The 23625-nt window shown below is 56.8% G+C and overlaps 1 protein-coding gene across 2 annotated transcripts; it reads left to right on the top strand.

The window, feature by feature from the left end:
* Positions 1–697: 697 nt before the first annotated feature.
* Positions 698–16395, top strand: CNDP2 (carnosine dipeptidase 2). 2 transcript variants are annotated; one of them, XM_058676860.1, is made up of 12 exons: positions 698–842; positions 3509–3655; positions 4170–4313; positions 6579–6741; positions 8344–8432; positions 10019–10219; positions 10576–10660; positions 11453–11613; positions 13040–13204; positions 14117–14258; positions 14393–14540; positions 15812–16395. In XM_058676860.1, the coding sequence occupies exons 2-12, from the start codon at positions 3596–3598 to the stop codon at positions 15879–15881; spliced, it is 1428 nt and encodes a 475-aa protein (XP_058532843.1). In that variant the 5' UTR covers positions 698–842; positions 3509–3595; the 3' UTR covers positions 15882–16395. The 2 variants fall into 2 exon arrangements, with proteins under 2 accessions (XP_058532843.1, XP_004579486.2); XM_004579429.4 differs by lacking the exon at positions 698–842 and having other exon boundaries at positions 3384–3655.
* Positions 16396–23625: the final 7230 nt, after the last annotated feature.

Below are 23625 nucleotides of genomic sequence, written 5' to 3'. Positions count from 1 at the left end.
CACGCCTGCAGGAAAGGCTGGGCATACAGCGGCACCTGCTGAGTCTCAGCGCAGGGAGGCTAGATGCCTGCTGATTTACCTGGCTAGGGATCTGTACAGCTGGTCTCCGCTGTGAAAGGTGACTTAAGGAATATCACAGGGCTGTTAGGAGGACATAGATTCAACAGCCTAACTCACAGGGGTTCTCACCCGGAACCTGGACACCTGTAGGGACGGGCCAGACTGTGTCGTGCAGAGGAGTCCTTCCCACTGTGAGAATGCCAAGTGTACGGGAAGAGGCACCTGCTGCCATTGTTCTACATTCTGTACGGTTGGCAACTCTTTCAACGCCTCGCCTGTCCCAAACAAAGGACCAATTCCAAGTACCACATGGGTACCACACTCCACCTTAGGGTTAACAATCAGGTACACACCTTTGCAGTATTTCAAACAGCAGGACCTAGAACGTCCTGCCGTCTGATAACAACATGTCAAGTAACAGGGTTCTACGCTAAGGGTCAATTTTTTATTTAGCATTTCTTCATATTCACAGAAGCCTTTTGGTTAATTTCTGCAATGATGAGATGATGAAACCTTGGTCGCTGCCTCCTCCCGGCGCACGCCCGCCGTCGCGGAGGGGCGGGCCGACGGTGGGGCGAGGCTGGGGATTGGCGGAGGTCGGGGCGACGTCAGTCCAGGAGGGCACTGGTGGACCGGCCAGATGCCGCTGCCTTCCGGAGGGGCCGAGGATTGCTGGGCTGGAGGAGGCGTGGCAGGGGACACGTGGTCCGGAACTGGCGCCGCACCTGCCGCTGGCAAGCGGGCCATCTCCACCGACTTTCCCAGGCCCGCTCATACTCCAGGTAGGCGGCCCGAGTCAGGGAGCGGTGCAGACAGGGAGGGCCGCGGGGAAGTGGAGGACTGGCGCCTGGTCCCCGTGCGATCGGCTTTGCTCTTGGCCCATCCGGGCCGGAACAATGGAGGCCAGGCTGTGCCCGTGGCCGTGGGCGAGGGGCCGTGGGCGAGGGTGCCTCAGAGGGAACCACCGGAAGGCCATGGGGCGAGGCGACCTCTGGGCCCTCCCTCCCCCGCGATCCCAAAGGCTACGTCCTCTGCCGGTCTAGGGCTGCCGGGAGTCCCCGGGCTCGGGCCTTGCTGACGATTGCCGAGAAGGATTGGAAGCGGCGCGACCTTAGGGGTTGCTGGAACGAGTGGGGGACAAACTTCTCGCCCTCCTTGCAGACAGACCCCTTCCCAGCTCCCACCATCCTGTTGAGTCGAGGGGTCGGGAGGGCTGCTGTAGGAAGGAGACCCAGATCCCCCGGCAGCTTGCAGACGGGGACGTCCCCCTCAAGTTTGTTCATCAGTCAAATGGAGGCCACTTTTGGGTTGCTTTAGACCCTGGGCGTCGCAGAGCAAGCCCCTAGCCCTCCACTGCCTGCTCCGGTTGAGGAGGGACTTACCCTTGTGCAATCCAGGGTTTTACTGTTGCTTCAGCCGGGCCGGTAAAAGCGCTGGAGTCTGACAGTGGTGTGGGGAGGGGCTGAGGTAGTGTCAGCTGGGAGGGGAGAGAGAGGGCGTCTGGCCCGAGGCACCACAGCTGGATTTGCAGGCAGCAGGAGCTTGGTTTTTTTTTTTTTTATTATTAATTATTTTGCATTATGTGACAGTTTCATAGGCTCTGGGAATCCCCCCACCCCTCCCCACGCCCCTCCCCCCGGTGGATTCCTCCACCTTGATGCAGTATTACAGTTCAAATTCAATCAAGATTCTTTCCTTGCAAACGTATACCAAGCATAGAGTCCAGCTACTTATTGTCCAGATGGGTTGAACAGTTTCTTGGGGAGACCATTTCTGGTCCGAAGTTAGAGCTGGTAGAATATCATCCCAGTCAATTAAGAGTCCCAATATAACATCAACAGCAATTCAGCAGGAGCTTGTTTCCCAGCCCTGTAGACTGCCTGGGGAGATGAACAGGGTTTAGACTCCTACCCCTGAAAGTGCAATTTAGATCATTATATCTCTGAGTGTCTTTAGCTGGAAGGCAACTATTTAATTTGACCTCAAAGAACTAATTGTAGGACCTCACCTCTGTGGGTTTAGGATTTGTGGTACCTAGTGTCCAGGAACCCAAATGCAAACCATTGACATTTCTGAAAGAAAGGAAGGAAGAGAAAGAGGGAGAGAGAAAGGAAAGGAGGAAGGAAGGAAGGAAGGAAGGAAGGAAGGAAGAAAGACAGACAGACACCGCATTTGATGCCAGCAGGTAGCTTGCATGTGCGCTTCCTGGTGATGGGTGCTGTCTGTCAGGTCTCCGCAGCGGCAGTGGGTCCTGCACACTCCGTGCCTCCGCAGGGGTGTCTGAGTCGGCATGGAGCCGTGGGGTCTGTCACGCCCTGCTGCTGCTCTAAGGGGACAGGAGGGCGCGAGGACTCAGTCATCTGAGCTGCCCATGCAGAAATCATTTGCTCCTCACGCCCCCATGACGTCAGCTGAGAAGCTTCCAGGGCCTGCTGAGCAGCTGTCAGACTTTGTGTTAAACTCAGTGCTGGGTGTAGAGCTTTCTTTGGAGTCTAACATGGAGAAAAAATGATCTTCAGCCACAGTGTGCCTGTACACGGCAGTTACCCAGCATCTGCTTCAGAGCCGTGGCCATGGGAAGACTTCCGGAGGCCTCATGGCCCCGGCTGCGCTGGCACACCCTACAGTCCATGTCCGCCGCTGCTCAGACATGCGTCTGCCGTGTAGAGGAATGCAAGTTCTCAGCTGAACACAGGGAGAAACCTGTTTTGCAAGTCTTACTACCAGAATTATTTTTTGCTTTGTATTCCTTCTGATTCTTGAAAGCATTGCTTATTTTTCCTGTATGGAAAGGCTCCGTTGGAATTAGTGAGTTTCTGTGTAGGAAGTGTACCCACCTGGCCATATGTCGATGGCCGTGTCTTTGGGTCCTGTTCCTTGCAGGGAGCAGTGACTGTCTGGCTGTTGGGCCACAGAAGGCCTTTGAAGTCACTTGGTCTGGCCCTGCAGGACTGGAAATTCAACACATCTGTATAGCAGGCCAGTTAGTGAGTTGGCGGTGATTTTGCGTGGCTTGTGAATGATGTTGCAAATACCAAGTGACCCCTTGGCAGAAGGAAGGTTCCTCTTTTTGCCCATGTGCTGGAGGTTTGGCTTGTTGCCCTCCTGCTGTGCATATGATTTGCTGAGGGTACTGTGACTGGAGACGGAAGATGTAACATTGTTGCTGCGCTTCTGGAAGTGGCTGTTTGCTCTGTTGAGTAGGTCAGTTTGCTTCAGTTCCTCCTCTTTGGCCAGCTTTACCACTGACCCTGACGCACCCACCCGCTGCCCCAGTGCGATTTTCTGCAGCTTCCTTCTGAGGAGAGTCAGGAAATTCCATCTAAGCCTCTAGTTTTGTCCCCGGAGCCCGTGACTTCCTGGAGCATCCTCGTGATAACTGTGTTGCAATATGGGCTTGAGGGGCGGAGCCCACGGCTGCCTTCTGAGCCAGCACCTGCCGGGCCAGCTGCCCAGCAGTCTCTCCGCAGAGGTAGGAACGGCCAGTCTGCCAGTCGCTCTTGCTTCTAAGAATCTCAAGCCCTGCAGCTGCAGGATGTCGGCTCTCACCACCCTGTTTCGGTACATTGATGACAATCAGGACCGCTACGTCCAGGTAAGCAGGGGAGTCCTGCAAAATGTGTGGGGCTCAGAGAAATTTCTAAGATGCTAATAGAAGTCGCTGTTGAAGCCGAGCATTAAAAATGTCTCTAAGGCTCCCATCTCATTATAGTGTGTTCCATGTTAGATTTGTTACTAAGTGTATATTTCTAGGGACAGCAATTAACCTGATCTCCTGTTCTTGTGAAAGTTATAAAAAGCTACTTTGTATTTAGATGTAATGTTACATATTACTCTGTTTCTTGACATTAGCTTAAAGAGTCACTTCATTCTTATGTTCACTTCATTCTTAATGGTTAAAAATCCACAGCCTGGCCTCTTTCTGTGGGGCTCTAGTCCTCAGCACAGCGAGTGTTAAAAATCCTAAACGAAAGGCAGGTGTGACGGGTCTGCTTCTGCTTGAGGAGTCAATGTGTTCAACCTGTGCCTGCAGCCCAGTGGCTGTGCACACCTGCCTTCCCTCAGGAGCACCATTTCAAAGTCCCCTTTTGCTTGCTGTCCACAAACAGAAGCTGGCAACATGGGTGGCTATCCAGAGCGTGTCGGCGTGGCCTGAGAAGAGGGGGGAGATCCGCAGGATGATGGAACTAGCGGCGGCCGATATCCAGCAGCTGGGCGGCTCCGTGGAGCTGGTGGACATCGGGAAGCAGAAGGTGAGGCCAGCTGCTTGGCGCAGCCGCAGTCTGCAGGAAGGGGGCTTCTGACTGTAGCTGTGGCTCATCTCCTCGGACAGGAAGGGCCTGATTTGGAGATGGACTTCCGTATGGCAGCTGCAGCTGGGCTGGGGCAAAGGTTCTGCTATACTCAGCTCTTTCTTCCAGCAAAGAAGAAAGTTAATTAATAGAAAGGTCATTCTCAAGGAACAGTGGTTGGCGATCCATTCCCAGAAATCCCTGAGCTTACCGGCAAGGAGTCTAGACTTTACTCCAAGGATCTGGCCCCTCCCTGCCTGCCAGTGCCTTGGCCCCAACCTCCCCAGGGGAACTCTCACTGCCCAAGAGCTGGTGTGTGAGTCCCAGGGGCTGGGGCATCTTCCTTCAGCATTCTAGCCGACAGGGATGGCTCCTTCTTCTCATTTCAGATACCTCAGCCCATGTTAATTGCATGTTTTGTGTTGTTTACTTTCAAAGTTTATAGTCCTCCCTTAAATACAGAGTGTAGCAAATTGGGTTTGATCTCAGTTCTTCTGCTCGATGATTTAAGTGTCACATAGAGATCTCAGGACCAAAAAGTGGGTGTGAGCAATCCCTTTGGAGTGCTCAGGTCAGCCTGTGGGCCAGTGTCCCCTGGGAACCGAAGTCGTGCATGGATAAGCCAGAACTCCAGTCCGGACCTCATGATTCCCACTCCGTGTCGCCGATTGAGATTTTCTTTTGACAACCATGTTAGTAACTGACTCAAGATGAGTATAGCTTCCCACCGATTTGGGGGGAGATAAAATAGTAGCAATAAGTAGGGTGGCTAAGGGTTGTTTTATAACCAAATAATAAATGTGCTCCACTTATCGCTCACGTTACAGTTCTGTTCTTAAGAAAGGGCCTCCTTGACAGACCAGAATGCCTGCGGTGCTCATCTGAGTTCAGCGACTGCGCATTTATGGAGGGATGGAAAGATCTCCTTGGGGTGGGAGGTACTGGACAGCGGGGTGCAGTGTGTTCCCCTTCCCAGACTTCATGACGACAGGGCTGCATTCCTCAGCAGGCGACGTGGCCTTGGCAGGTGTGGAGGTGGAGACGAGGCTGCCGCCAGTAAATGAGAACTCAGGTCAGCCCAGCGGCTTCCCAGGAAATGCCCGGGTGTTTCAGAGGTGCTCTGGTAAAGATGTCAGAAAGGCTGCTGGCACTTGCAAACCATCTTCCTGCTCAGGTCACGGCTGTGGAATCCCCGAGTCCTGCGTCACCAGGGCATGGCTTTTCTGGGGTCAGTCTGCCCCCGCTGACTGCAGGCTGGCCTGGGGACCAGCACACAGACCCTGCCCACATACAGTCATATGTGTAAGTGATGTGGAGAGTAGGTTCTGCCCACTGGTGGCTGGCAGGTCGTAAGTGACCTAAACCAGGCATCTAGAAATGGGGTTCGCTGCAAAAGCAAGCCCTGCGTTCTCCTGGCTCCCACTAACTGCCTAGCTTGCCTGCAGCCTCATTTGGTGCGCGTCTCCCATGTGTGAATTGCCAGTGTGGCTTTGTTTTCTCTGTGTTCTATTACTTTCGTAGACAACCTTTTCTAGTGCCTACGGGGTGTGTGTGTGTGTGTGTTTAGAACAAGTCCATCCTCCTAAAGCTAAAACTGAAGTCCAAGCTTTCACCCTCTGCCACTTGCCTGTGGCACCTCCTGATGGTCGCCATGTGTTTTCCCTCTGGCTGGGCACTGGGGAGGAGGTACTAGGCCACAGGGCTTGAGCACACCCAGGTACGCCAGGATCTTGTCACATGTGGAGCTGGTGGAGCTGATGTGGAGTTTGGAGGCGGCCTGGGGTGCATTGATTCTCATGTCCCTGGGTGTTTCTCCCAGACTCAGGCAAGCGACGTGATGGACGTCCCCTTCCCTTTCCCACAGGGAAGGTCCTTGGCACGTGGCTTGGGAGGGGTACCGGTTTGCACCACGTGATTCACGTGCTCTGTAAATGACACTTCCTCCTGTCTTGGTGTATAGAACCAACCGTTTCTGTGTATAAAATGTGGGAAATACATCTCTGGTCGGTTAGTAGCTAACCATTATTCCAAAACCTAAGGCATCAAGTTGCATTCTGAACTCAGCCCACAGAATGTTTTGTTTCGTGATAGTCAAGGGGGAATGTACCCAGCTGCTGGAAGCTGGCAAGCACGGTTTATGCTGAGCACAGGTGAGGAGGTGGGGGTGTGCTCGCTTCACTGCCTCCAGCGCAGTTCCCTGATGCAGCTGCTCTCAACTGCACGCAGCTCCCTGACGGCTCTGAGATCCCGCTGCCTCCCATCCTCCTCGGCAAGCTGGGCTCCGACCCCCAGAAGAAAACAGTGTGCATATACGGGCACCTGGACGTGCAGCCCGCGGCGCTGGAGGACGGCTGGGACAGCGAGCCCTTCACCTTGGTGGAGCGGGATGGTGAGGCCCCCGCGTGCCAGGGCTTGCTGCCCGCCAGGGGAGGGACGTGTCCACCTTAGGGGAGTCACAGAGAGTCTCTTGGGTTTCTTCTTTCTGGTGTAGATTTTTCCCAACACAGCCTAGAAGTCAGGTTCTAGAGATTTCCCTCATGAGCCTCCGTCACTGAGACTTGACAAAGCCTCTGTTCTTATGCCAAAGCCCATGCGGCTGACCTGACCTCCTTCTCCCCGCCCCTCCCTGGGCCGTTCTCCAGATCTGCCCTCCTGTCCTGTTGCTGGCGTTGCGTCCTGCCACCCCTGCCTTCTGCCTGGGTCCTTGCCCTTGGATTCCCCACACTGAGCCTGTACACTGCCAGGCGGGCTCAGGACAATGTGAGGTCCCCGCCCACTTGCTCTGCCTTCCCCTTCCTGGCCTTCCCACCCAATCCCAACTGCTCGGACCACATACAGCCCCAGGAGCCCACCGTTGTCTGTAAGGGTCCAAGCGCCTGGGAGACCCTGCTTCTGCATGAGCAGCCATGTCAGCCAGTCCTCTCCACCCTGAGCAACCTGGGCAGTGAAGCCAGGGCCAGCTGCATGCAGAGATCCCGCATGTGCTGCCGTGGAGGGGCTGTGCGTGGCTGGACTCTCCTCGGTGCCCTTGGGTGCTCGCCATGTTCACTCAGAGTTTGTGGCCGGAACAAGGCTTTTTTTTTTTAAGATTTATTTTATTTTTATTGCAAAGTCAGATTATACAGAGAGAAGGAGACACTCCCCAAGTGACCACAATGGCCAGAACTGTGCCAGTCCAAAGCCAGGAGCCTGGAACTTCCTCCAGGTCTTCCACATGGGTGCAGGGTCCCAAGGCTTTAGGTCATCCTCTACTGCTTTCCCAGGCCACAGGCAGGGAACTGGATGGGAAGCGGAGCTGCCTGGATTAGAACCAGCGTCCGCATGGGATCCCGGTGCTCAAGGCGAGGACTTTAGCCACTAGGCCACCACAGTAAGACCTTTCTGCAGAGAACCTGTGTTTAAGTCAGTGTGCAGCCGGCTGTAGTTTGTCTAAGGATCTCCCCGAGGCAGTGATGACCTCGGGCTTCCCTCTGCTTTGGGGCAGGTCAGGCTGCAGCTGCCGGACCCTCAGGGAGGACTCAGGGTGAGGAAGCCAGGCCAGCCCGGAGTGGCCAGAGGCTCCAGGCGGCTCTGCCCTCTCCCTGGCTGCGGGGAGGCCCCCCCCCCCGGAGTGATGGAGCTCAGGGCCTCAGCTGCTGGTGGTCAGCTTCCCAGCCTTGGCATCTGGAGCAGAAGCTGGGTTGGGGTAATCACTATGACTGATGTCACAAGTCAGAAATTATATCATGACTTGCAGATCTCAGGGTGACAATTCAAGAAAGAGAAACCGAGAAACAGTGAAAGTGCAGCTTTTGTTCTTTATTAGTTTGACTTACCAGTCAGAATTGGGGTAGGGCGCAGTCTGTGCCCCTGAGTCAGGTGGACATGCCAGAGAGCCTCGTCCTGGGGCTCAAGCGCTCGTGCCCAGGGAGCATCAGATGGCCATTTGAGATAAGCGCCTTACTGGTGTGGAATAATCCCAACTTTATGAATGTGTTGATTGCTGTTGCAGGCAAGTTGTATGGGCGAGGCTCCACGGACGATAAGGGACCCGTAGCTGGCTGGATAAATGCCCTGGAGGCCTATCAGAAAACAAATCAGGTACGCCTGCCTGCACCCTGCCGGCCCATGGGCGCTGTCTGTGCCCCACGGAGCTGGACTCCGTTCTCAGGAGAGAGCAGTGCCCCAAGCCTTATCGGAAGGGCTGACTCAGGCTGCTGGGGAAGAGAGCTGGTCCAAGTGCGATTGCTTTACAGATCCTCAAAGGTCCCGAAGCTCCTGACTCAGCAAGGTGCTGGCCCACACATCAAGGGCCTGTCAGCATGATCACCAGCCGCTGTGCGGTGGAGGCTGTGTAACTCTGCCTTCTGTCCTCTTACACATAGATTTTATTTCTTAAAAGTGTTTTTTTTTTTTTTTTTTTTATTGGAAAGGCAGTTCCAGAGGAGAGGCAGAGATCTTCCTTCCACTGGTTCACCCTCCGAGTGGCAGTAACGGCTGGAGCTGGGCCGGTCCGAAACTGAGGGTCTTCTGATTCTCCCACGTGGCTGCAGGCCCCCAGGACTAGGGCAAGCCCCCATTGCTTCTCAGGATTGGAAGTGGAGCAGCTGGAACTCATACTGGCTCCCATACGGCATGTTGGTGCCACAGGTGGAGGCCTAGCCTGCTGTATCACCATGCCAGCCCCAAAATGTATTTTCTTAAATATGAAATAGCTGCATAATGTTGAAAGTTTGAAAATTACAGAAAAGTGGAGAGGAAGAAAACAGTCTTAGTATATTGTTATCTGCTGTGCTTTACAATGGCGTTTTACCTAGTTGTGATCATGTTATGTGGACAATTTTCCTTCTGGTTTGAACATTAGATCATGAAAAAATGAGCATGTTCTCAGAGCATGAGATGGTGGATCTGAAAAGTGAGGAGTGTTGGGTCTTCCAGTGCAGGGGCTCATCTTAGACCAGAAGGGAGTGATGCCCAGTGTGCTGGGTGAAGGAGTAGCAAGCCTCACCCTCCAGGGCCTGGGGTCAGCCAAGGGGCAGGGGCAGGGGCAGGGCAGAGCCTCTCCGAGCAGCTCTGCTGACTGGCAGCTGTTCTGGGTGGAGATCCTTTAAGGGGTGGGAGAGGAGGGGCCTGTGTGTAGTGGCAAACTGCACTATGGGGACAGCTATAGACTGGCTCTAGCAAAGCTTGAGCCACGACTGCACCCACATGGCCCACATGGTGGTTTCCCCTGCCTGCTGTGCCCACCTGCCTCCCCACACAGAGTTGGAAGAGCCCCTGGAACACTCTAGAACATGAGCACATACTAGGGTGTGCTCCAGCTCCCCGGGCCATCAGCCAGGGCTGGGCGACAGTCTGTAGGGCAGTGCTGAAGGTAACGGGGGTGGGGACAAAGACGGGAAACCTCTCAGTTGCTCTTCCTGCAGTCAGCAGGGCCCAGTGATGGGCCCTGGGGTCTTTATTTTGGTGGGAGCAGCCTGCATGCCTGGGAAGCTCCTTGGTTGCTGGGACATGGCAGAGACCTCTGAGTGACAGCACCCGTACCTCCCAGTGTGGCCCTGGGAGCGGGGTCTCCACGGCGCATGCAGCAGCCTGGGCTCAGGCTGCAGGAGGATGGAGAGGTGGTTTCCTGGCAGTTTTTGGAAGGAGCATGCAGAAAGCTGTTTCCCCTGCTGTCTGCATCGTAGGAGATCCCTGTCAATGTCCGATTCTGCCTCGAAGGCATGGAGGAGTCTGGCTCGGAAGGCCTGGACGAGCTGATTTTTGCCCAGAAAGACAAGTTCTTCAAGGATGTGGACTACGTGTGCATCTCTGACAACTACTGGCTGGGGAAGAAGAAGCCGTGCATCACCTACGGGCTCCGCGGCATCTGCTACTTCTTCATCGAGGTATGGTGCTCGCGCACAGCTCTCAGGCCTTCCTATGCCCAGTATCCTTGCTCCATAGCCGGCTGTGGACAGGTGCAGGTCGCCACTCACATGTGGGAGAAGCTCGGAGCTGATCAGTGCCCCAGCTCCTCGACTCCACAGACCAATGAAATGCCCCGCCTGCGATCTGAAATCTGTCAGTGTCCCGGCGGCCGGGCTGTATTTTGTGTCTGACTTTTGTAGTTTGCCAAGTGCCTGCATTTGCTCCCTTCAGGGAACATGTTCTGATTAGGAAGATTGTTGCCCTCGAACTGTCGTGCGATGCAGGTAAGCTCCCACCAGGCCCGCCGACTACAGTGGCCTTTGTTCCCGTGCAGGTGGAGTGCAGTGACAAGGACCTGCATTCGGGGGTGTATGGCGGCTCGGTACATGAGGCCATGACAGATCTCATCACGCTGATGGGTGAGTGTGGGAGTGGTAGGTGGCCTGCATCATCTGGGCAGAACACACTGGGCCTAGCCCGGGCTGTGCTGGCAGCTGGGGGAACCATCGGTCACCTGTTGCCAGGCATGCCCACTTCCCCGCCTCACACTGCCTTGGCCAGCCCCACACTCTGCTAAGCACTGCTGTTCCTTGTCCCCTGCTGAAACCTTGCCCTGCCTTGATCACCCCACCCCCAGGTTCTGTCTGGCTCATTCCCTGAGTACAGGACCCTGTGCCCCCATCTGGTCTGATCTACGTTTACATTCAGCCACCTGGAGGGCCCCTGCTTGGACAGCTTCGTGTCCTGCACCTCGAGGTGTGTGCAGGCCGGAGCTGCTGCTCCCATACATGGAGCATTACCCGGGGAGGGCCATCTCTGGGCCCACACCACCTGCACAGTGGCCCCTGCACAGCCCACATGGGAGGAGCGCTAGGGGAGAAGCTGTGGGTGTTCGGAACGCTTGGAGCCACCTGCTTGCTGATGTCCAGCTGTGTGACTGAGGACGGCTCACTTCCCACTGCCCTTCAGCCCCTCCCCAAGAACAGGCATGAGTGCCGCTCAGCTCGCCACCCAAGGCTGCATGGGCCGTGACTTGGCTTGCTGGCAACAGGTGCTTGCTGCGCCTGCCACGGACTGGTGACTTCCACAGGGACCCTAGCCACTGCCCTTGCACTCCTGCCTCAGGCTGCAAGGCCTCCTGCACTGGTGTGGCAGACAGCGCCATCTGTGCTGCCACGTGCCACGTGTGTCACCATTGGTGCTTCCTGCAGGCTCTTTGATAGACAAGAAGGGGAAGATCGTCATCCCAGGCATCAACGAGGCCGTGGATCCTGTGACCAGCGAGGAGCAGGAACTCTACGACCACATCGACTTTGACCTGGATGAGTTTGCCAAGGACGTGGGGGCAAAGACGCTGCTGCATGACTCCAAGGTGCTGGCTGGGGCCATGTGTGCTATGTCTGAGTCCCCCACGTGGGGGAGAGCCGGGTACCCGTCCACGTGCACTGCCATCAGGTGGTACTGATTAAACATAACATAGAGCGGGATGGGAGAGGCCGGGAGAGAAGTCCAGCAGCCCATGATCCCCAAGTCCCATCGTCGTCCTCCTTCCAGCAGAGCCACGTGCCTGGGTGCAGACTGCACAGGGTGCTCCCTTCCCCAGCAGGGGCCACTGTGTGCTGCCTCTTGTCTTGCTCAGCTTGATGCTAGGCCCATGAGGCGTGGGAGCAGGTGCAGCACCTCTGGTACAGCCAGCACTGTCTAGGTCCCAGGGATGTGAGTGGAGTAAGGCCTGTTGTGCCCTTGGGTTTCGTCTCTCTCAGGGCAGACTACAGAAGGCCACACAGGGCTGGTGCTGAAGGCCGTAGGAGACAGTGGGAGCAGCTGGAGAACCAGATGAAGACAGGGCCTGCTGAGGAAGCTGGGAGCTGGACTGCAGTGCCCAGTGGGGAAGGTCATGGCCGGCTGTGAGCTTGCGTGCCGTCAAGCCAGCAGCAGGCACTGCCACTGTGGGGTTCCCTGCACACAGAGATCACATGGGGACAGTCACAGCTGGGCCATGCTCATGCAAAGGCGGTAACCCTGGGGAAGCCAGCGAGGGCCCAGCAGGTGCAGGCAGACAGCGAAAGAAACAGGCCAGGACCAGGGGGTCGGAGCCTGAGAGAGGGAAGACGGGCTCCTTGCTGGCAGTCAGCTCACGCTGATGTCAGGGACAGAGTCCAGCGCCTGGGAGGAATGCTTGCTGAGTGTGCAAGGTGTGGCAGGGCCTCGGCAGCTTCCCAGCATCACTGAACTGTTAGGTGACAGACAGGAGAAGTCCAGACAGACTCAGGAATCTCCCAGAATTCCCCTCTGGCTTCCATCCATGCCAGGGTATATAGAATCATCATGGGAAACTTGGCTGTTTCCTGCCCAGCCCATGGTCCAGGAGCGAGTGTCTGTCTGCGGTCAGTGAGCCATGGCCAGGTTGCCATGCTGTGTCCTCCCACTGCCAACTCTCCTCTCTTGGAAGAGGAGCCCCACGTTTTGGGCCTAGAGCCTGGGATGTCCAGAGGTACCTTGTGTGTGTTCCCTTTGCACATAGACCCTTCCCACGCTGCCCCCCATGACCACTGCCCCAGAGTTTGTAGACACTCAGTGACTGGCCCTGCGGCTCTCCCAGCTCCATATGGCAGAGCTGAGCTGTGCAGGTGTAGCAAGGAGCACAGGGGCAGCTCACAGAACCCTGGAGCCCCTCAGAGCCACCTCAGGTCAGGGTGGGGCTGTGCCCTTCTGGGTGGGGCTGTCTGTCTCCGGGGCAGCACATTGCCCGATGGCAGGCTGGTCTCTGACCCCGGCTGCTGGCCGTGTCTCCGCAGAAGGACCTCCTGATGCATCGGTGGCGGTTCCCGTCCCTCTCCCTGCACGGCATCGAGGGTGCCTTCTCCGGCTCCGGGGCCAAGACCGTGATCCCCAGGAAGGTGATCGGCAAGTTCTCCATTAGGCTCGTGCCGAACATGACCCCTGAAGTCGTCAGCGAGCAGGCACGTGAGGGCAGGGGTAATGCTGTGCCCTGAGGAGGGAGACGGGGGCTGTGCACTGGGCGGGACCCAGACCCCACGTGTCCTATGGAGGACCGCAGATGTACACACAGGCCTCATGCCCGAGTGACCTTTGTCACTGCTGAGGCATGCCCAGGCCTGACCTGTGAGCTCACCAAAGCCACGTGGCAGCCTGACCCTGGCCCGCATGTTGGGTGAAAGTCCAGGAGCTGCCTGTCTGCTGGGGGCACTGGGCAGTCACCCCCCACCCAGGAGGCTGTGACAGAGGGCAGGACATGGCATCCCAGTTACGTGGGGAAACTCTGTGGTGAGGTGGTGCCCTGGCTGGCTCCTAGCTCCATGTTACCCTACATGAAGCAGGGATGTGGTGGTTTTGCCAAGCAGGTTTGCCGGCTTACTCCCACAGCCAGTTCCACCCCAACAGTTCAAGCCACAGACCTTGTTTCTTGCAGTTTCTGAGGAGCCAAAGAGTCCCCTGCGGCACTCCTCCCGGCCTGCGTGCCAGGTGGAGCCTCTGTTTTGCTCTGGCCAAGGGCAGTGCGGGGCGGGAGGGAGAGATACTAGAGCTTTCGTGTAAATGCTCTGGCCGTGATGGAGAGCCCAGCAGGGAATGGTTCTAAATATGGGCATTCATGGGAACATACAGAAAGGGTGGGTTGCCTTTTACCCTGAAATACCTGGATTTTCCAAGTCCCCTTTCCTGTTAGCATGGTTGCACAATTCAGCCCTAGGCCCCCTGAGGCCGACAGGCGCACATGGGAGGCCGGCTGTAGCAGAGCTGCCGCAGACTGGCCATAGGCCTGTGACTGGCTCATGCTGGTCACTTGCTGTGCCTGTGTGACAGACCTTATGTAGTGCTAATACAACATTCTGTGTTTTGTATTTGTGGTGTAGGTTATAAGCTACTTGACTGAGAAGTTTGCTGAGCTACACAGCCCCAACAAGTTCAAAGTGTACATGGGCCATGGTGGGAAGCCCTGGGTATCCGACTTCAACCACCCTCATTACATGGCTGGGAGGAGAGCCCTGAAAACAGGTGAGATGCTCCCACGGCCAGGGGGGTCCTGGCGTGTGGGCACATGCCCTGGGGAGGGCAGGTGAGTGGGCCGGGCCAGGCTGCGGGCTCAGGGCGGCCCAGCATTCACCAGGCCTTTTCTTCTGTTCCCCCAGTTTTTGGGGTGGACCCAGATTTGACCAGGGAAGGCGGCAGTATCCCTGTGACTTTGACCTTCCAAGAGGCCACGGGCAAGAACGTCATGCTGCTACCTGTGGGGTCAGCTGACGATGGTGCCCACTCCCAGAACGAGAAGCTCAACAGGTAAGGTGCTGCAGGCATCGCCTTGCCCTACCCCCTCCCTCCTCGGTACCAGACTGGGCACCACTGCCCCAAGCAGCAAGACTGGCAAGGATGGCGGCTGCACACCCCCGCCACCTGCTGGAGGCAAGAAGGACTGTGGGTTGGCAGTTAGGGGACTGCGGGCAGGAGGGGCTGTGGGCTGGCAGCTCAGGGGGCTGCAGGCAGGAGGGGCTGTGGGCTGGCAGCTCAGGGGGCTGCAGGCAGGAGGGGGCTGCAGTCAGGAGGGACTGTGGGGTGGCAGCTCAGGTGGCAGCAGGCAGGAGGGGCTGTGGGCTGGCAGCTCAGGGGGCTGCAGGCAGGAGGTGGCGGCAGGCAGGAGGGACTGTGGGCTGGCGGCTCAGGGGGCTGCAGGCAGGAGGGACTGTGGGCTGGCATGCAGGAGGTGGCGGCAGGCAGGAGGGACTATGGGCTGGCGGCTCAGGGGGCTGCAGGCAGGAGGTGGCGGCAGGCAGGAGGGACTGTGGGCTGGCAGCTCAGGGGGCTGCAGGCAGGAGGTGGCGGCAGGCAGGAGGGACTGTGGGCTGGGGCTCAGGGGACTCCAGCCTCATCCCTGCGTTCAGTTCTGTGCTCCGTTTACCTCCCATGGAGCCCTGTCTCCTTTCCTTTTTCTTTTTTTTTTGAATTTTACTATTTTATTTGTGAAAAAAACTACAAGCAGAATTCATAAATAGACGTTTCTGTTTTAAGCAGGAAAATGATAAAGTGGCTTGTAATAACATGGTCGTGCACACGCCAGTAACAGGAATATATTACATCATTTGCTAGAACTTTCCTTTTCCAAAAGCTTGTGGTGTCACTGCCAACTGTGCGAGCTTCTCTGGGCCGGCCAGTGGGGACCCTGTAACCGGCAGGGGCAGGGCATCTTCCAGGAGTGGCAGGCAGTTCAGAAGGGGGCACCTGGCTCCCAGCACTGCTGAGGACAACAGGAAACAAGGACCCTGAGGTGACCTGAAGGAGCAGGCAGGACCAGGACAGAGACAGAGAAAGACCTGTTTGCAGGGCCTGGCCTGCGGAACAGGTGACAGGAGGGGCCCAGAGTGACCAGGCATTGCTATCAGGGTGCTGGGGCGACTCCTCAAGGTCCCAGGATTGGTGTGGGGGACAGGCAGAACCTGTGCTGGAGGACCCGGTAGCAAGCAGAGCTCAGGGCCACCCCAGGAGGAGTGCTGTGTGCACTGTGGGCAATTGCTGCCAGCTCCCACCTACCCACGTCCTGCTGTCTTCTGCCCCAGGCACAATTACATAGAGGGGACCAAGATGCTGGCTGCATACCTGTACGAAGTGTCTCAGCTCCAGAACTGAGAGGCCACCGTCGAGCGGGTGCGTGTCCAACCAGAAGTCATCCTGCCCTTGCCCTTGCTCTCTGACCTCTCCCCTGCCGCAGTCTCATGAGGCCATGCATGGACTTCAAGTGTGCGTGTGTCCAGCTGTCCGCAGGTGGGGTCCGCCATACAGGTGGCTGGGAATGTCACCCTGGGGCTCGTGTCCTTGGACCCCACTCGGCTCTCCCCAGCAGTCAGCGGGACTGGACCTCATGAGACCTTGCCGGAAGTACTGGCTGTCAGGAATCAGGTGGAGGGAGGCCTCGTCTCCTGCCTCCTGCTACGTCCTTCCATCTGTTTTCCACTTGGATTATTCAGAAGGGAACCAAGGAGAAAAGCCAGGGGGATCTCACGCTGTGGGGCCCCTGCCCGACCCCTCTGTCTCAGGGCTGCCCTTGCTCTGACCCTGCCAGGTGCCTCTTGTTGTACTCACACGTGCCCGCGAGGGCTCGGTCATCTCAGTCCGTGCTGCTCAATAAAAAGCAGAAACCAAGCCTTCCAGGAATCTCGGCTGTCCCAGTCTCCAATGACGGGAGTGACGGGAGGGACGAGAGGGGGCCTTGCCCCCGCCGCGGGGGGGATCCTGTGATCCGCGTGGAGGGACTGTCGGGGGTAGGAGAGCCCATTGGAGCTCATGTCTGCCTGGTATGTGGGGCAGAGTCTGAGAAACAGGCTGACTGCCTAGCCCAGGAGAGCTCCCCAGGGTACTAGTCCACGAGGGAGACAGGTCATTGCAGTTAGGGTGGCCAGCCAGCACCCTGGGCCCCAGCGCAGACACATCAGCATCACGCACCCTGACACCCCAGGAGCCCTGCGTCCCAGAGGCCCAGGACACCCCAAACCAATGAGATCTGAATAAAGCCTGACCTTGGCCCTGGTGTCTCAGTATTGATGGTGCTATTCTTGTGGAAGAGACAGTGGGGGCACGTGGATGGAGACTTCCCGCCTGGGCACTTGTCTGTATGTCTCATGTCATTTCAGAGTAGAAACTGAAATGCCAGTGTGCCTACTTCAGGCGTGGTTGTGCTTGGCACTCGAGTTCCTGGGCCTGCCTCTTGCCTACTGAGGCGCCAGCATCTGGTTGCCCAGTCCATGTGACACAGCACTCTGTGTGCCCAGCACAGTGGTTTCTCATGGGCTCGAGGCTGCACACGGGCTGTCAACATCCCATGGCCTCCAGGGGAGTCCTGCACCTGTGAGCTGTCACTGCCCCCTCAGCCAGGTGTTCCCCGTGCTCAGGCCGAAGCAGGCCCCTTGGGGGATGAGGACGTGGGATCTGCCCCGTGCCCTGAGGTTTGGTGGGCATGGTGCCCAAGGAACACACTCCTATGTTCCCACCTATTCAAACCCTTATAACCCAGTCAATACTGGGTCAGGCTGTGACTCAGGTCAGAACTTGGGTGGGAAAAGGGGGTGCCATTTTGGGGGCCTCGGGGAAATTTACTGCCAGCAGGCCCCAAGGCCACTGAGGGGTGAGATGACAAGAACCACTGGGGACAAACTGGTGGGACATGTCCATTTATTGTAAATCCAATACAAACTTAGTCTATATAAGGAAAGGCTTTGGATTGGCGCAGTTCCGGCCATTTCAGCCACTTGGGTTGTGAATCATCGGACAGAAGATCTTCCTCTCTGTCCTACTGTCTGTATATCTGACTTTCCAATAAAAACAATAAAATAAATCTTTTAAAAATTTTTTGAAAAATGAGAAGACAACCTATGAGACACCAGAAAGCATTTACAAATCAGATCATTTTTTTAAAGATTTATTGTTATTGCAAAGTCAGATACATATATATAGAGGAGGAGCCAGGAGCTCTTCCAGGTCTCCCACGTGGGTCATAATTTAAAACAGTCTAGATTTAAAAAAAAAAAAAAGAAAAGAAAAGAAAACTTAGCTGATAGCCTCTGGGAAGCTCACGTGCATTAATGGGGAAACTGAAGTCTATTCAAATCAGAAATAAAAGCATGGAAAGATTTCTAATTGGAAAGAAAGCTCTGAATACTGCAAATAATAGGTATACAAATCAGATGCACAGTATAGTTACCTTTTAGCCTGATTCAACCAAATGGGCATATCATATTTTTTAAGAGGAGTGCTCTAAGATTACCCAAGGCTTTGGGCTGTCCCCAACTGCTTTCCCAGGCCACAAACAGGGAGCTGTTTGGGAAGTAGGGCTGCCAGGATTAGAACCAGTGTCCATATGGGATCCTGGCCCATTCAAAGCGAGGACTTTAGCTGCTAGGCCACCGTGCCGGGCCCTACAAATCAGATCATTGATAGAAGGCTAGTTTTATTTTCTTTTTGATGATATTTACATAGTTGATTAGGGAGGGAAGAGTCAAGGATTAGGAGAGGGTGGGTGAAACCACTGTTTCAAGTTTTTCTTTTTCTTCTCCCTGTTTCGTGGGGGAAGAGGAGGAGGTAAGGAAGAAGCCGCACTCAGCCTCCCAACCCCCTCGGTACCCAGGGATGGGGAACAGCTAGCCACCCAGTGTCATCCCAGGGTCCCCGATGTGGCACATGCGCCAAGGTTTCTGCTCAGGTGGTTTTGATAGTTCTAAAATGCTGCTGATCTTGCCGCTCTGAGGGTGAGGCTATCCTTCCAAGGCCTGAAATGATCTGGTCCAGTCTAGGCCCAAACATCTACTGCTGGCGGCCGGGCTGGCTGGGGGCCCCTGAACGCACCGCTAGGGGGCGTCCTGGGCCGCGGGTCCTGCCCACCAGGCCTCTGCCCTCTCCATTCCTCACCAGGGAGCCGGGTGGGCTTGGGGAAAGCCGCGGGAGGGGGTCTCAGAGGCTCTGAAGGGGTAAGCAGTGCCCAGCGACCTTGTACCTCCGGAGCCCTGTGACTACGCCCTCGCACAGGACTCCAGGCTTCCCCACTCGAGGCACTGAACTGTGTCCTGTCCACAGTCCGCCGTCCCCCAGCCCAGCTCTCCCCGGACACTGGGGTGCTGGCCAAGGTCTAAAGCCCTGCCAGGACGCTGGCAGGGCAGGGCATGCCCGCCCCTCTGGCATCAGCTTCCCTGATGTAAGGGAGGGGCCGCTCCTGCAGGGCCTGCTGTGTCCCACCAGGCCTCAAAGTCACAGGACCCTTTCAGCACACAGGGTCTGACTCCCCTCCATGGTGTGGGTGCCAGAGAGCACAGCCAGGGGCCAGGATGGCCTCCAGACTCTCCAGGGAGGACTGGCTGCCTGGGCATCCCGGGCTCACCCTGGGGACGTGCAGGCCTCTGTGGGCGGCCCTGAGTCCCACGCCGGTTCAGGCTGAGGTCTGAGCCTCCAGGACTGCTGTGTGGACACAAGGCAGACCTGGAGCAGGGTGGGGCTCAGGACCCATGCACAGTAAGAAGGGTAGTGGAGGCAGACACACACGGGGAAGACACGGGCAGAGACGGGGTGATAACTGCACAGGATGGGAGCAAGAGGGGCAACCAGCAGCCGGACAGGTGCCCAGAAGGGAGACCGCCGAGGGCTTCCTCCCTGCCCACACCGCCAGAGCAAGGTGGGAAAACACACCTCCCGCCTTCTGGTTTGCAGGCGCAGCTGTGGCTGCACCGGGAGCACAGCCCCAGTCCCAGCCAGAGCACTGGGTGGGTCTTGAGGCGGAGGCTGGGCACCTGCTCCCGCTTGCATGGGCAACACCGGATGGCTTGGGGGCCACCACCTCAGCCCCTGTCTACACACACTACAAGCGTGTTGTTCCTTCCGGAAGGCACTTTGGAGCCCCTTTGTTTTCTGGCGTGAATGGGCCCACTATTCCAGCCCCGTCTTCCTTCCGGGCCCCGTAGGGGGGCAGGGCCATAAGAGATACTGACCGTGACCCAACAGGCTGCGTTTAGGACTCCTCGGCCACGTTCCTGGAAGCACCAACGCGTGTGCGACACCTTCCTCGCTCGTCACTGCAGCCCAATGGATCCCAAACTTGGAAGGACGGTGAGTAAACACCCTCACCCCCCAGGTCCCTGTAGGACCCCCAGGCCCAGAACCAACATCACGTGCCAGCTCGGGCTTCCTTCTACAGGAGAGCGCAGGCGCCAGGTGAGCAGGGCAGGAGTGGCCACCAGAACCTGCAGGTGCTCCAGGCCAGGAAATGCGCTGTTTGAGCTGCTGGCGACCTACTCTTGGAAATGTCCACTCAGAGCCGTTTTCTGGTAGTGTGTGGTCAGCATTCTCACCAGCTCGACCTTGGTCATATTCTTCTGAGCAGGCAGTGGGCACTCCCAGTGAGGCGGAGGCCAGTGCATCTGAGGCTCACCCTGGGCACTGATCCACAGCCTGCCTGCCTGCCCTCTGAGGTCCTGACACTTCATGCGGGCAAGTTAGCAGGAGCTTGCATTGGCTGGAATTTGGCTGGCTGGCCCAGGAGAGAGGGGGCCGCTGTCAGCCTTGCCACGGGGTGGGGCCTGCGCACACCGCTCCTGGCACTCAGCTGCAAGCTGCCTGTGCCGGCCACTGGATCTCAGATGGTTTTGGGGTACAGGCTCAGGCAGCTACGAGTGATCTACAGCATGACTGGCGCTCACACACACAAGATCGTCTCCTTAAAGAAACAAACCCAGAGCAGATCTTCAGCTGTGACTACGAGGGCGAGAGGTGCAAGCAAGGGGGAGATGCGGCCAGCGGTCCACACCGGGGACAGCTGGCCACCCATGGGGAGTGCAGGGCTGTTGGCTCGGGAGCTGCATGCTGAAGTGTGTCACCAGTGCTGTCAGTGTGCAGCATCACATGGCCTCTTCTACAACAGTTTCAGCTCCTCCAGGAGGAACCGCAAGCCCTATCACAACAACCCTTCTGTGCCTGCCCCTTCCCCCTGCCCGAGGCAGCCTCTAAGCCCCTAAGCCCCTGTCTGGCCCTACAGGGGTCCCTGCCTGACTCCAGCACAACCCCCCAGGCCTCTGATGTCTTGGGGTCCACCACAGCCCTCGGTCCCCTTAGTGACCAGCTGAAGTCCTGCTGCAGGACACACGCCCACAGCCCTCGGTGTCCATCTGTTAGTCAGAAGACTCTTAACTCTTAAGACTGGATGCTGCTCCTTGCAGTCTCCCATGCAGGTGGTAGGGGCCCCAACACCCAAGCCAGCCTCCGCTGCTCTCCTGGGTGCACCTGCAGGGAGATGGCTCAGAAGTGGTCCAGGGCTGATGGCCCAGCACCCACCCCAAGTCTCGGGGCCGTTGGAAGTTTTTGTGCGGATGTGTTTCCGTTGCTTGAGCAGGTTTCCCAGCAGTGGAGCCATCAGGCCACGTGGTGGCTCCTGGAGGCCATCTCCCACAGTGACTACACTTTTTCCCTTCTCGCCCGCCATGTGCTAGAGTTCCCGGCACTTGCCTATGCGCATCTGCCCCATCAGAATCACCCTAGTAGCAGGAAGTTCTCTCTCACTGTGGCTTGGTCTGCATCTCTCAGGCTGCCCGTGACACCCAGCGTCTCTTGCAGCCAAGGGGTCTGTATTTTTAACTGTAACCCTGTCCACCACCCCACCTCCCACCCAAGGGATTCTGACATCACCGGCGTTCCTCTGGCTTTTTCTGGAGTTTTAGAGTATGTCTCTTGTTCTGGGGCTCAGCCTGATTCTCAGCAGTTACTGTTGTCAGTGTGCACACACCACAGGACGTGGCCCTGTCTGTGCTCCCTTAGGGATCAGCTGAGAGGTGCCCTAGGAGGAACCAGTGGCCAGGAAGTGCATGGAAGTGACTGCAAATCCTGTCCTCCATCAGGGGGCAGGACCCCCAACTCACTCTGAGGGGTGCAGGTTTGCCCAGCTGCCTGCTCATCTCCTCTCGCACCTCATCCGGTTGCCTCGGCACATCTCCCAGACGCTTCCCTCCTCTCCCTTCCCAAGTCCCAGTCCAGCCAGGCAAGCTTGTCCTGCTTCCATGTCAGCATTGCTCACCTGCACCCAGGAGCAGCGCCCCCTGCAGAAGCTCGCTACCCAAGCCACGCAGTCCTCAGCTGTTCTTGCTGCCTGGTGAGGGGGCTGGGACCCACCACATCCTTGTAACCCTAGTGGCCAGGTTCAGGTCGTCCCAGGCAATGCCTGCCCTGACCCTGCTCCCTCGTCTCGATGGAAAGTTACACACAGGTGAGTGTGTGAACCAGTCAGCCGGCTCCAGGGATCAAGCACTGGCCCATCTTCTGCAGGAACCTCTGCTCATCTCCCGGGGCACCGCAGGTACCACAGCATCCATGGGATGCATACAACACCAGGCACACACCACAAATCGGCCACAGCACCAGCCTGCAACTAGAGTCAGATTGTACCTTAAACATGCCTTCCCACAGGTGCTTCTTGGACTCAGAATCCAAAGTCTACACTTAGCATCTGTTTGGTGAATCTTCTCATCCTAGAGTCACTGTCTCCATTTATATATTAAAGAAGTCAATTGCTCATAGAAGAATCTGCAAATGTTTGATCTCATATTTAAAATTTTTGCCTTATCTGTAGTATGTAACATCCAGTGTGAATTATTTTCTCTCGTCAAATAAGATAAGAAGTTTAACAAATGTGAATTGTTCATCCTGTTTGCTGCAGCCCTATTCTTACCTATTCAATACTGGAAAGAGGTTATTTTTGTTATCGTAAATGTAGCCTTTATATATACATATATAAACAAAACAACATGATGCATCAAGTTGTAACAAAGAACAGCAACAAGTGCATCAGCTGCTTGCTCTCGGTCCCCAGACCCCACTGAGCTTGGCCCTGGCTGTGCGATGGGACCCCAGGACCTGACCTACATGATACCAGGTATGGGAAGGAATGGGGCCTCTGTCTGGGGAAGCTGGGTGAGACGGAAGAATGCCTTGGGCATATAGAGGTACAGTGAGGAATAAGGGTGTGGAGCCCACTCACCCTCGCTCGGACCCTGCACAGCTTTTTAACCTTGCTGATGCCTCAGTTTACCCATTTCAAAAAGGGGCATCAAGAAGCATGGGCTTTGCAACAGCCTCCACTGCTGGCCCTCCCTGGCCTGGGGAGGAAGAAGGAAGGATGTGCAGGGGTAGGGCTCAGCCAGCACAGGTGCCCTGCCGTCTGTGCTTCCTTGGTGCTGCCTGGGCCTCCGTGCTGTTGCCTCTGCCACCCTCCAGCTGGGAGCTGTCTCCTTTGTTGCTCAGCTGGCTAGGGCTCTTCCAGGACACAACTGGGGTGCTGTCAGGCGATGAGGCCATCTGGCAAGGGGGGCAGGGGAGGGGGGAGTAACCAGCTCCCAGAGAGGTTGTAAGAGGAGAGGAGGGGATAGGGCTGAGGTCAGTCGCCATCTGGGCCTGCTTCCTCTCAGACTATGGGCAGAGCCCAGACCAGGGGCTGTGTGCTGCGTTCAGCCCTCCAGGGCAGACGGGGAAGTGCTGCAGGAGGCGCCTCACTCGCACTCCTGCCAGCCTATACCAGGCCTGAACCACAGCAGGCAGGTGCCTCCCCCACGGTGACCATGCAGTGGCCCAGTGTTGGGTGTCTCAATGGCCTTTTCACGGCCACAGTCCTCTGCAGAAGTACCTACCTCAGGAGACAGAGGTGCCTTTCATATACATGGGGGGGCGGGGGAGGGGCAGGCAGCAGCACAGCAGGTGGTTGGGGACGCTGTCCCTGTCAATCCCCAGAGGAATTCAGAGCACCTGAGTTGAGCCCTGCCGACACGGCAAGCTCCGGGGTCAGGGCCACAGCTCCTGGTGGTTCAGTCCTGGAGCCCAGCTGTGTCCAGATGTGGACATCACCGCCTGC

Source organism: Ochotona princeps, chromosome 18 (genome assembly GCF_030435755.1).
Source record: "Ochotona princeps isolate mOchPri1 chromosome 18, mOchPri1.hap1, whole genome shotgun sequence".
In the NCBI taxonomy this organism is placed as follows: domain Eukaryota; kingdom Metazoa; phylum Chordata; class Mammalia; order Lagomorpha; family Ochotonidae; genus Ochotona; species Ochotona princeps.
The sequence above is the reverse complement of the archived record's forward strand: the minus strand, read 5'-3'. Positions and strand labels throughout refer to the sequence as shown.